Raw genomic sequence first — 13,974 nt, 5'->3', positions numbered from 1 at the left:
ACAGTGTTGTGTTTATCGTTCTCCTGATTCTGCTGCCTTTACTCTGTATCAGTTCACACAAATCTTTCAGGTTTGTCTGAACTAGTCCTGTTTAGTATTTCTTACAACACAGTAATATTCTATTACATTCATATATTGTAATTTGTTCAGCCTTCCTCAGCTGAGAGTATCCCATTAGTTTCTAGTTCTTTGTTACCACCAAGAACCAAGAACTTTGTTACCACCACTGGATAAATACAGTGTGTCCCAGAAGTCTTGGGTGAAGTTTTAGGCTCCATTAGCTGACACAATATATTTTTGTATGTAGGCGCTTATTAGCTTTTTTGTTTAACATACCCAAAATGAGACATCCATGATAGCACCAAGAGACAGTAAGACAGCACTTAGAAAATGTCAATATCAATAGTTTCCAACCAAGCTATCAAGTATGACTTTCTAAGTGGTAAAAGGACAGGCTTAAATAGAATAGAATAGAATAGAATAGAATAGAATAGAATAGAATAGAATAGAATAGAATAGAATAGAATAGAATAGAATAGAATAGAATAGAATAGATAGAATAGAATAGAATAGAATAGAATAGAATAGAATAGAATAGAATAGAATAGTATAGTGTAGCTTTTTCGGACTTCACTCCTTAGCCCTAGAAGATTGGGTTAGAGGATAGTTCACGAATGAATGGCTTGAATTTAGGATTCTGGTTTTATGTCTCTAAAAAGATAGAAAAGGGACAGCTAGGTGGCACAGTAGACAGAGCACCAGCTCTGGACAGGAGGACCTGAGTTCAAATTCAGCTTCAGGTACTTGACATAACACTAGCTGTGTGACCCTGGGCAAGTCACTTAAAAAAAAAAAAGAATGGGAGTTAAGACCCATTTGGTTTAATTTGATTCAAGAGAGTCTAAGATGACTAATAATATCAAGAAAATGTAGAGCTTGATCTGTTCTGTTCATTTGAGAAAATTCCATCATTTGTAACTGCTTGTGACTTTGCCTTTCTTAGGTGGTGTGGGAATGATGTGCTCACTGAGTGAACAAGGAAAACAGCTTGCCATCCAGGTGTCAAACATCTTGGGAATGGATGTGTGCGGCATTGACCTACTGATGAAAGATGACGGCTCGTTCTGCGTCTGCGAGGCCAATGCAAATGTAGGTTTCATCGCCTTTGATAAGGCTTGTAATCTAGACGTAGCTGGTATGATAGCGGACTATGCCACCTCCCTCCTGCCCCCTGGCCGGCTCACACGGCGCATGTCCCTGCTCTCCGTGGTGTCCACGGCCAGCGAGACTAGTGAGCCAGAGCTGGGCCCCCCAGCCAGCACTGCTGTCGACAACATGAGCGCAAGCTCCAGCTCTGTCGACAGCGACCCTGAAACCACGGAGCGGGAGCTACTCACCAAGCTCCCAGGGGGCCTGTTCAACATGAACCAGCTGCTAGCCAATGAAATCAAACTCCTGGTGGAGTGACTCCACCTGTAAATAATTAACGAACAAAGCCCTTGTAAATCTTTCTCTCTCTCTTTTTTTTTCCTTTTTTCCTTCCTTTTTTGAAACCAGCTTGCAATGCTGTTTATGAGAGAAGCTCAGGGAGCTGGAGGGGAAACTGAGCCAGGTCAGATAAGAGAACAAAGAGAGAAAAGGAAAAACCTATGTTTTTCAGTTACTGCTGTCCTCCATTTTTTAATACTGCAGAACCATTCAATGGAATTTTACCATCTCAATTAATAAGGCAGAAAAGTGGGTATAAGGTCTTCAGGCTCAAGTAGATAATTCCTTCACTATTGTTAACCTTTTAAAATAACCTTGAAAATGGATGTGCTTATATTATAAAGGGCCAGAGAAGAGGGGATGTAAGATTCTTGCACAGATCCTTATATCTTTTGTATTTGTAAAGTCAACACTTTACTGCAGACCATAATTCCCCTCTCTTGAGATCATTTATTAGAAATGGATGAGAGGAAATATCTAAAATTAAAGAAGCCTTTTAATATCAAAACTGAAATTTCTGCCATTTCAGTATCCAATTCTATGTCCATATGTCTTTACAAATCTTCCAGAACAGTTTTAATATGAATGCTTTATATTTTATGGTTGGGTTTTGTTTTTCATAGTAGATGGGAGGGCAAGATAGATGTGATCTGTAAAAACATTTCTTAATGACAGAAATGACATGTTTGCATAATGGAAGATAGATGAACAGCGTTGCAATGTTTGGTGTACAAAGTAACATTTAATCGAATGTGGAAAAACTTACACTAGTTTAAAAATATGTGCATTGCCTTGTATTTGTTAGTGTTTTAGTCTTTTGGAAGCTATATACTATGTTAATGTTGCATTTTTTTTAATACATGCTAGTCCAATATTCCCTACTCTATGCCTGCATCTTTAACAATGGCCAAAGTGAAGAAAACGCTACCTTTTGTTAACAAGACACTGAATTGAAGCCTGTGCATCTTTATTATCCTTTTTTCCTTTCCTTTTTTTCCTTTTGTTTTGTCTTTCAATGGTGGTTGGGTGTGTTAAGGTGAGGATAGAAAAATAACTTATATTTGGGAAAATTAGAGCTGCTTTAAGCTCTTGAATCCATTTTGATGCCAGTATTACGTACTTGCATCCACATTTTAGAAAAAGGGTGTGTGTATGTGTGTGTGTGTGTGTGAGGGTGTGGCTGATGGGGGTTTGTTTTCTTCTACCTTGATGTTAAGTGAGAAGAATAGATAAAGTCAGTGGGATCTGAAGGGAAACATGTAGCTTTTGACTTCAAAGGAACAGAACATGAGTTGTTTTAAGAACTAGACTTCATGAGGGGGTTGGGAGGGAGCGACCACTTGAAGCCACAATGAGAAATAGATAAACTTCACGGGTCTGTGTGTGTATGTTATTTTGTGTCAGTTGATTTCTCTCCTTAGTTATTGACCTTTCAGGGCCACATGCTTTTTGTCTACTCTCTTGGCCAGGCATTTTCCCCCTTCTACTCATGGGGTTTGGAGGGAAGGATGGGAGGGAAGAAGAAAAATAAAGATAGCAGCATTGGGTCAGTTATAATTGGGTCTCATTATAACTTCATCAGGTTTCCCTACTATTTTTTTCTCCCTTGTCCACTAAATCTGTAAAGCCCTGAAACTAAAAGTGGTGTCAGTACACAAACACACACATACACAAAAAACAGCAATAATGAACAAGGATAAAGCTATCCCAAAGAGGTGTTGGAGTAAATATGAGAGAGAAATGGAAATGCTGCCAGCTTCCACAGGATTCTTAAAAGAGCAAGTACCATCTCCCCTACAATCCTCTGCAGTTTTTCTTTGAGCCACTTCTTTGCTTCTCCAGTGCTGTTTACCTTCATGTGGACCTTAAACATAACCTCATGGATACTACTAGAGAGACGTCAAGGCAATAAAAAGAAAGATCAGTATTAACCTGTTGTAACAGAGGTTTGATCATGCTTATTTGTACAGGATTTTTTCTTTCATTTTAAAAAGGAATGTAACAAAAATAGATTTTTAAATAGAATTAAATATTAAAATTCAGTAGAAGGTTAATTGTTGGTAAATAGAATAGTAACTCTAACTGTGCCAGTGTCTGACTTCATAGTAGAAGTGCTATATTTAGGAGAAATTTATTGTGAAACCTAGGATACTCTAAATCACATTCAGATGATTTGGCTTATAGGCAGAGTACTCATTGTATAACTTCATACACTTGTTAGCCATAAACAGAAAATGATCACATGTCAGATGGGACTCAAATTGAATTCTGTTACTTTGATGGTTGCAGTACATTGTTTGGTCAAGAGAAGTAAAAAAAAAATCAAGAAATGAGGAAGCATGTGCTTAGTTGCATTTACCCCAAATCTTTTCATGTAGAGAACATCTCGGTATGACAGATACACCTGGAATGTGTCTATATGCGTGTGTGTTATGTATGTACACAGATGTGTACAAGTAAACATTTTTTCCCTTTGACAATAAAGGGAAACAACCTTAGGGTTTGGTGTTTGGAAAGGGAGGGAATAGGGGAAATTAATTTAATGTCATTTACACTTACCTACTTACAGCAGGTCATCCACATGCAAAGTAAGAGGAGATATCTGAAGGCATTCCATCACTAGTTTATTCATACTTTCATAAACTATTTTTACAATATCCTACTGTTCTAAACTGTAGATTTCACCAACTTTGTTATGATTTGGAAGTTCACATGTTAGAGTGAAAAGAGCAGTAAAGCCTAGCTGTTTTCCTCTATTCCTTCATTAAACAGAGGTTAAGTCTTCCTAAAAGAGCCAAGTGAGAGTTTTACAAATATTTATGTTTAAGTTACAACTAAGTTTATTTTTGTATTTGTAATGCCTTTTGTATAAACCTCATTACTGTTCGGAGAGGTAGAAGTGTATGTCATTATATGTGTAACTATAATCATGTCAAAGTTTGAATTGTTTGTACAGCTTTGTAGCTTGTCACACTTGTACTTTTTTAATACTGTATTTTTTTTTAATTTTCTGGATCGTTTCCTCATCTTGTACATGATGGAAGTTGGACTGTACACATGCACACATGCTATGGACGATTCCATTTTATTTTTTCCCCATTTAAAAAAATTTTTGATGCTCACAAGCTGCTTAGTCATTTCCGCTGGCTTTTCCTTCACCCAACTTTGAAATCTTTGTGTGCATGCTATCTGCTCAAGAAACAGCTTTGGAACATTTGAGTCTTTGGGGAAAAAAATCCGCAGAGACATGCTTTCATCAAGCACTCCATCAGACTTTGAGAAGGCATCGTGTGAAATCACTGACTTTCCAAATCAACTCCCCTACTCTTCTCAGTGAAAAAAAAAAAGGAAAAAAAAAGGGTAAACGAAAAGTTGTTTTACTCACTTAAGAGTAAAACCCCAGTTTGGGGCTATGGGAGGGCTTAGGGAGACTGTAAAATCAAATCTCGTGTTATATTATTTTTTTCCTGGCTCACTCTTTTTGAGAAGGTTTATGGGCTATGTGGCTGGTGAGACACGATCCCCTCCTCCCTAAGGAAATGTAGGTGCTCAGACAGGTAACCTCTGCTGCTACTGTTTTTTATTTTATTTAAAATCTGTTTTCATTGTTCTAGGATTTTAAGAAGTAATATATTGCAGGATTTATAACCAGATTCACTCCTTTTTCTTTCTTTTAAAAAAATAAATGTTTCATTTAAAGTATGTTAAGCGTCTTTGAAGCTTGGATTTTGGAGTGTCTCAGTAGTAGACAAAAATCTGCTGTTGGAATCTCCTAGTCCTCTTCCAGATTTGACTTGAAATGCTTTTAATTTTGTTTTGGGCTTTTTTGTGTGGTATTTTATTTCTTTTACCAAAGTCCTGTTGGTATACTGTTTTGGGGAGGGTGCCTAACTTTAGTGTTAAACCTTCTTATATTAATGAAGACTTGGCTTTTTATTTCTTTAATGTTTTATTTTTTGTTTTTTGTTTTGTTTTTAAAGAAACATTCTAACTGTTTCCACTGTTACTGTTCTTTGCCAGCCTTTTCCGGAGCCAAAAAAAAAAAAAACCCAGAGAAAAAAATTTCCTCCTTCCCCCTTCCTGATGATGAGTGAGAAGTTTTGAGAACTTTCGGGGTCAATGCCTTTTTAAACTTCCCTTCCCCCAATAATGCAGCTCGTATAATGGTAAATGCAGCAGCCTGGATCCATGCAGAGCCCCAGCCTGCTGGCAGGTAATTTGACTCTTTCTGCTTGCTTCTTGATCAGCCTGTATTCTGACTTATCCTTTCCCCTCCTCCCTCTCTTCTTTCCTTCCCCATTTCATTTTAAGAAAAAATATTGGTTTATAGAGATTCTGACTGATTTAGAAAAAAAAAGAATGCCTAAGCGTACCTATAAAATTTCTCATTTAATTTCCCCATTTGGGTGAACTTTAGAACTGGTTGGGATGAGTGTATAACATTCTTGGGGGAGGCTGTTGAGAGGCATAGATATATTTCTATTCTTTGCATATGTGTCTGTATTGGGGTATTTTAGAATGTGGGGGGGATTTTTTGGCTTTGTTTTTGTTTTGGGTTTGTTTGTTTCTTCCATTGTGCTACTCTGGCTTAAGCTTTTACAGGGGTTGGTGTTCCAAGTACACAGTGAGCTCACAGTATAAAGACATCAATTAAGAGTTGACAGGTATGGAAAACTAGAGTTTTGAAAAGGTAAAATTAGGAATTAGGGTAAATGTTACACTTTTTACCATAGCATTTAGCAAGTCCTTGTAGCACTTTGATTTTCATGACATTATTATAAAGTTGATCAGGAATAATTGAGAAATAAAAAGATAATAGTAACTAGTGACAAAGTAATTTAAGTACTAATCTTTCAGTACCAAGCATTTCTCTGGCACTCATGTTAACAAAGAAAAAATTGTAATTTCCTATCTTCAAATGATCCTATAAAATTAAAGATAAAAAAAATCACAGAATTTGGGGGAGGTAGCTTGGGGAATTTGGGGGGGTGGGATGGGACAGGAATATAGTGGTTAAGAAGTTTGGCTTAGTTTATACTTGCTGGTAAGAGGCAAAATCAGAAACAAAACTCTTAAGTTCAGTTAGACTACTCCCTAGTTTATTGATTTACATTACCCCCTATTTTCCTATTTAAGCTGAATTTGATGAGCCTTGTATTACATAACTGCTTTTCAAGATTTTTTTCCCTACATGATTGTACTTTACCCCACAATCAGAGAGGCAGTGGTTTTAGTAAGCATCAGTCAGGGAAAATGTCATTTAACCCTGCCTCTGCATCTTATTACATGTGTGCAAAGTCATTAATCTTGTGCTTCACTTTCCTCTTATGAAATAGAGGTCATTCCTACCAAGAATTGTGAGGCAATGATGTCTTTCCTAGTTCATTGAAATTCTTAAGTGAAGGAATCCCAAATTCAGAGTACTACACTCTTGTGTAGTACTTAAGGAATGAGCCCAGAGTTCCTTGGTCTAGCTGACTGTCATGGTCAGCAGCTGATGATATGGAATAGATACCCTTAAGGGGCATAAAGAGATGGTTTCAAAGACTTTCCACTCTGTGTCCCATTTTTAATGACCCAGGAGTATTTGGTAGGTGTTGTGGTAGTTGAAGGCCTTGGATACATTATTTTCAAGTAGATTGCTCCACGCTTATATACAGTTGGTACAGTTCATGTGGATATATGACATTTAAACCTGTTGGCTACCATTGAGATTTGAGATGAGGGATGGGGATGTGGGTGGTCAAAATGTTGTTTTAGATTTCAGTCAGACAGACTTCCCTGTGCCCCACTTCCCAGAAGCACAGCAGGCCTCTGAGAGCAGCCATGGGAATGGCGAAGCCCTGATGTCACCAACTCTTCTGCTCAGGCTCACCCAGCATACTGAGGTCAAAGGATGGGGGTTGAGAGTTGGGGAAATAAATGAGGAAAATGGAACATCAGTTCACTCCCTCTGTTAAATTAGAGTTCAGTGCTTAGAATAGTGTTCATCTTTAAATGTTGTCAGACGGCTTTTTATTTATTTGTTTTTGTTGGGGGGAGGTGTGGGGGAAAACAAAGGGGAAAAATTATCCTTAATGACCATCTTTTGGTTATTGAATTGAGTATGTTGGTAGCTAGCATAACAACCGCAACAACAAAAATAATAATGCTCCTAAGTGATGAGAAGTTAAAACTGTTTTATTATCTCTTTACACATGTATTCTTTTTCCCTCTCTTCATTCTATTGTATGTGTGTATGTGTATATGTGTATATGTGTGTATGTGTCTGTGTGTGTAAGTAATGTACACTTTGTTTGGGGAAATGCGTATTAATAATTTTCTCCAGTAGAAAAAGTGTTGTAGAATTTCTAAATAAAGTAATTAACATTTTTCAAGTATATCATTATATTGCATATGCAGATGTTTCATTTCATATGTAGGTGTGGTTTATATGTGTTATGTTTGGTGATTTTAAGTAGTCCAAAACATGAAAAATCAGGAAGATGTAGCCCTATTAGGTTCTAGAAAAACTTACTAAAAATTAATTTCTATTCATTCTGCTTCTATTTTGGTGATCTCTGAAATGCAGTTTTGCAAGGCCTTGGGACTACCAAATCAAGTATGCATGTCTAAAGTGAACCTTGATACAGCTCTTAGCAGTGGAATTAGGAAAGTATACAATTATTTTAAAAAAGAAAGAAAAACATCTCTTAGGGATTGTAATTGCTGAATGGCTCAAGCTTCTCATTTTGGAATTTTACCAGTGTAGCATCAGTCCACATCCATACCTTACTGTGTGTGCTATGTGTATTTGGTAGCAGGGGCCATAAAGATAGTAGGAAGACCCAAACACAGTGTGCTGGACAAAGGAACCCTGTTTGGTTAATGATCTGATACTGAACAGAACCTCTTCTATATACCCTTCTGGTGCAGCAGAGTAATAAACTGGTAGGTGGCTGCAGTAGAAGAAGGACTTCTTCAGACTGGTGATTGTGACCTGAAAATTCTGCAGAGGGGGAAGTGGAACATGAAATGGACGATGGAAACAAAGGGGAAAGAGGATGGAAGAGAGATTAAGGCTCCTGGGATTTATACTCTGGGTGGTAAGTTTTCTTAGTTTTTGGCTCTTAGCGGAGTAAAATTATTATTCTGTTAGCAGGATTGCATAAGACAGTTATCTATATGTGTGTGTATACTTAGACACACACATACACACTCATACAAGCACATATCGGTATTCTACCCATCAATATATAGTTAAAACTTTTTTAGCCAGTGTAGTTTCACCCTTTAAAATGAACAGACTAAGAAAAGGTACCCCTCCCCTCATCTGGTCCTCTTCAATTTTTTTTTTAATAGTGTGACCTTCAATATGGGGGGGGAAACAATAAGATAAAACTGGAAGTTTACTTTTCTATCTGTATCCCCAGTTCTCGGTACATAGTAAGGATTTAATAAATGCTTTTTCACCCACTTAAAAAAAAAGAAAAGAAAAGGTACCCCTAAAGTCACAATGAAATGGAATGAGGGCTGCATTTAGAATCAGAGTGCCAGAGGTCAAAACCCAGCTTTGCCATTTATTCCCCTTGTGACTTTCACCCAACCTTTCTGGGATCTCAGTCTCCTTATCAGTAAAATGAAGGGTTTAGACTAGATGGTGCCTGAGGTACCTTCCAACCCTAAATCTGTGGTCTTATGTGTAATAAATTTCTTCTTAACTATATGCTGTGAAATTCAACATATTTAATGTTGGAATGCAATATCCTATCTAGTACCTATCCAGATTTTAAAAAATCTGGATGAAGAATAAACTAAAGCAGGTTTTAACTAGTTTCTAAAAATAAAAGGATTGCCTTACTTCGTCTTTGAGTAAGTAATGGATTTTCCCTCACTTGAGATCTTGAATCAAAAACTAGATGACTATTCTGGATAGACTAGATAGCTTCAGAACTTCTAAACTCTGAAATTTTGTAATTTTTATTTAGTGCCCTAGATACTTCCCCAGTGTACTGTAGTTACACAGTCATAGGCTTTAGACTTAGAAGGAACCTGAAGGATCATCTAGTCCAATTCTCTCATTTTAGAAGTGAGGAATTTAAGGCCCAGAGAAATTGACTTATCCCAATGTCACAGAATAAAAAGTGGCAAAGCTATAATTTGAACTCTTGAGTCCAATTTTACTTCTCTTTCCATTATAACACATTGCTTTGTTAAGGATGATTTCATTAAAGTTTCTACAGTTAATCCTTATAAATCTAATAAAGGTCTTTCTGGAAAGGCTATACAAATCAAGGTGCATATTATGATGGGATGGGGGTTACCTTTTTCAGTGTCATATCTTTTGATAAGAAAAATCTGGTGTACTTGTGAGTGGTATTCCATTTTCATGTTTACTGATTTTTGTAAGTACATTCAGTGTGTCAGAACACCTACTGCATTGAGCACCAAGTAGATGTCTTTTGCTAAGAAAAAACTCCAAAGGAGTTTTTCAGATATATGGGGGGGGGGGGGGATGAGATCTTATGGAAAATGGTAGTTGGTTCAATTAAGTTTCTTACTCAAGTAACCCTGAGAGTCCTACTCTCCCACTATCACCCCCAAAGTGAAGTTTGTATTAATTTTATAACAAAGAAAAACATCTATGTTGTTCTAAAATAAGTTTTTGAGTGTTTATCTCCATTCCCTTTTAACTCTTTTTAAAAACTGTCCTTAGGAGTCAGAGGGACATTTTTAGGCTAAGAAGAAGAAAAGAGGACAGGGAAAAGACTTATGTGTCCTTGGAACAAGCAGGGTGCACAGAAGTATACAAAGCTAGAACAGCTGATAGCCCTAATGCTTAAGGAGGGAACCAATGACAGACTCTCAAAGTTGGAAAGGACCTTGGAGACCTTGAGTCCAATTAGTATATTCCTGAGAATCCTCTTTCTGGGATTTATAGGGCCTCACTTCTTTTTTCTATTATAATTATTAAAGAATGTTCACAACTAAAATGTTTAGTTATATTTATATAACCATGATCATTTAAGAGGGCAGGAGGTATACTTTATTTTTTGTTGTTGTTTTGTTTTGTTTTTTGGCAGTTGGGGGTAAGTGACTTGCCCAGGGTCACACAGCTAGTAAGTGTCAAGTGTTCGGTCTGAGGCCAGATTTGAACCCAGGTCCTCCTGACTTCAGGGCCAGTGCTCTATCCACTGCACCACCTAGCTGCCCCTCAGGAGATATACTTTAAAAGAACAATGCCAGCATTATTTTCATATCCAACCCTATTCATAAAAAGTAAAATTTTCTATGTACCTTCAGAGATGTTTTTCAAGGGGAGTAGAATTAGTGCTAAGAGACACCACACACAATCCATCTGGTGTGTTTTTATTCACCGCACAGAAGGCACTTAAGATAGTTAATTCTCATATCATACAGAAAATGTTCTTTCTTATAGAAGATAAGTGACTTGTATCTTGAGGTTGTCTATTGTTTGAAGTAACCTTAAGATTCTTCTCTTCTACTCATTTCACAGAATCACACATAGGCCAATTCTGTCTTTCAGTTATCTCTTGTATTTGGCATCTCCTTTTTACTCCCACCACAACCGCTGTAATTCAGACTTTCATTTTCTTTTACCTGGACTGTGGTACCAGCCTCCTAATTATTGATCTTTGTTTTTACTCTTATCTCCTCTGTATTCGATTGTCTACACTGCTACCTGAGTAATCTTCCTACCATATCACTGATCATGTCACTTCCTTATTTAGACACCCTCAATGACTCCTCATTGCCTAAGAAATAAAATATAAACTACTGTCAATGGTATTTGGAGCCTTCCAGAAGCTGGCTAAAACCTGTCTGTTCAGCTTTATCGCATATTACTCCTCTTCACATATTTTACATTCCAGTTAAAATTGGGCTGCTCACTTCCAGTCTTTACTTGCCTATTTTTCTGTGTTTACTCATGGCATAGCCAGACCTGGAGTGAATTCCCTCTCTATAACTCTACCTGTTGAAGTTCCTTCATGGCACAACTTAAATGTTACTTCTACCATTATATATCTCCCCTTCTTCCCTAACTTCTTCCCCTTCCCAGGATAAAAGGAACCTCTTACTCCTAAGATTTCTCAACATTTTGCTTTGTTCTCATCTTTTGTATCAGGTATTTGTGGACTTGCTTTCCTCCACCCCTCTCCTTGGATTGAAAGCTGCTTGATTTATTCATTCATTCATTTATTTATTTATTTTTGGCTAGGCAATGGGGTTAAGTGACTTGCCCAGGGTCACACAGCTAGTAAGTGTTATGTGTCTGAGTCCGGATTTGAACTCATCCTGAATCCAGGGCCAGTGCTCTATCCACTGTGCCACCTAACTGCCCCTTTTGTAAGCTGCTTGAGAGCAGAATTTGTATAGTATCTCTTTTCACAGTGTCCAGCACAATGATTTTACAGAGCAGGGTCTTTTTTTTAATTTGGAGGGATTAAATCTTTTGCCTTTCAATGCTAACAAACTTACCTAGATGATATGGTCAAGATTTCTAGATTAAGCCAAGTGTCTCTTAGGTGGATGAGATGTCTATTTAGAATTTTTAATGTTTAGCCATGGGGTAGACACCACATGGAAGCAGAGCACTGACCTGAATCTAGAACCATTTTTCTTTGCCAAGATTCAGTAATGCAGCCTGAATCCAAAATCCAGATTCTGCTTATGATGTACATGGCTTTTTAGTGTACATTTATCCAGGACAGTGTTTTCCAATCTTAATTGTTCCTAGAATAGTTCATGGGATCATAGAATTGGAGCTTGAGGGAACCTTACAGGTAATGAAACTCAGCTCCCTTGTTGTATAGAGGAGGAAACTGGGGTCTAGATAGTCAGCAGATATTTATTAAGCTCTCGGTGTGTGCCAGATAACTCTGTTTTGAGCCAGAAATACAAAGATAAAAACAGGGTCTCTACCTTCAAGGAGCTTCTAATGCAAAGACAACCAACATACAGCTCTGCATATTCAAATATATACAGTGTAAGTTGAAGGTAATCTTAGAGGGAAGGCACTAGTGAGGGAGTCCAGAAAGGCTTTCTGCATAAGGTGGGATCTGAACTGAGCCTAGAAGGAAGCCAGAAGACTGAAGTGAGGTGGGATAAAATTCTAGGCATGGGGGACAGCTATAGTTAGGAGATGGAATGTTGTGTGGGGAGGACAGCAAGGTGGCAGTGTCACTAGATTGTACATTATATGGAGAGTAAAGTGTAAGAAGACTGAAATATAGGAAGGAACCAGGTCGAAACAACAAAACTTGGCAACAGATTGGGTATGTGCAGTTCATACTGGAGAGAAGTTGAGAATGACCTGGAGTTTGGAAACCTGGGTAACTGGGAGAATAGGATGGTGGTACCATTATCAAGTTGGGAAGGGTGGAAGATTTGAGATAAAGATAATGAGTTCTGCTTTCTACATGTTGAGTTTGAGGTCTATGGGACATTCAGTTTGAGATGTCCAAGAAACAATTGGTGTCATGAAACTGGAGCTCAGGAGGGAGTTTAAGGCTGTGTAGGGAAGATAGTTGAACCCATGGAAGCGGATGAGATCACATAGTATAGAGGGAGAAGAGGGCCCAAGACACAGCCCTCTGGGAAACCCACAGTTAGTGGGTGTGACCTGGATAAAGATTCAGCAAAGACTGAGAGAGCAGTCATGTAGGAGAAGAACCGGGAGATGGCTGTGTCATGAAAACCTAGAATAAAGACAGTATCAAGGAGAAGTGAATGATCAACTGCATCAGAAGTTAGAGAGGTCAAAATGGATGAATTTTGAAAAAAGGCCATCAGATTTGGCAATTAAGATATCATTGGTGACTTTGTAAAGAGCATATTTGAGTGATGAAGTATTGGAAGCCATATTGCAGAGGGTTTAGAAGAGAGGGAGTGGAGGCAGTGATTTAGACAACTTTCTCAAAGAACTTAGCTAAAAAGGAGAGGAAAGAAGACAATAGCTAGCAGGGATAGTAGTATCAAGTGAAGGATTTTTAAGGATGAAGGAGACATGAGTGTTTGTGTAAATGGCATGGAAGGAACCAGTAGATACAGAGATACTGGTGATTATAGAGATAGTGGGGGTGATAATAGAGGGGGCAGTCTGCTGGAGAAGCAAAGACCATCTCTTCAAAAAGGCACAAATGAAAGAGGAAGTAGTGGGTTGTGAGAAAAGGAGGAAGGAAGAAGAGAGATTTAGTAGCTTGCCCAGGGTCACAGATCTCATAAGTATTCACGATGGTGTTTGAATGCTAGTTCTTTTTTGCTTCATGTCCAACACTGTCCATTACTCCATGCTGCCTCAACAGTTTGCAGCATATTGATATAAACTATACATGCTTTTCTGAGGTTGTACACTATCTTCTCAGGACAGCTAGGGAGCACAGTGGAGAGAGCACTGGACCTGGAGTCAGGGAGACCTAAGTTCAAATCTGACCTTAGACACTTCCTAGCTATGTGACCCTGGGCAAGTCACTTAACCCTGTTTGC

General features: G+C 38.0%; 1 protein-coding gene across 2 annotated transcripts in view; it reads left to right on the top strand.

The window, feature by feature from the left end:
- The window catches only part of RIMKLB (ribosomal modification protein rimK like family member B), a 68,871-nt gene extending 63,681 nt beyond the window's left edge, over positions 1-5,190 (top strand). For both annotated transcript variants that reach the window (XM_020994291.2, XM_020994288.2), the window contains one exon: positions 1,004-5,190. In XM_020994291.2, the coding sequence (XP_020849950.1) occupies positions 1,004-1,467 (464 nt within the window). In that variant the 3' untranslated portion in view covers positions 1,468-5,190. The remainder of the gene's footprint in view (positions 1-1,003) is intronic.
- The last annotated feature ends 8,784 nt before the right edge of the window (positions 5,191-13,974 follow it).

Source organism: Phascolarctos cinereus, unplaced genomic scaffold (genome assembly GCF_003287225.1).
Source record: "Phascolarctos cinereus isolate Bilbo 61053 unplaced genomic scaffold, phaCin_HiC Scaffold_1;HRSCAF=81, whole genome shotgun sequence".
In the NCBI taxonomy this organism is placed as follows: Eukaryota; Metazoa; Chordata; class Mammalia; order Diprotodontia; family Phascolarctidae; genus Phascolarctos; species Phascolarctos cinereus.
Note: the sequence above shows the minus strand (reverse complement) of the source record. Positions and strands in the feature narration are given on the sequence as shown.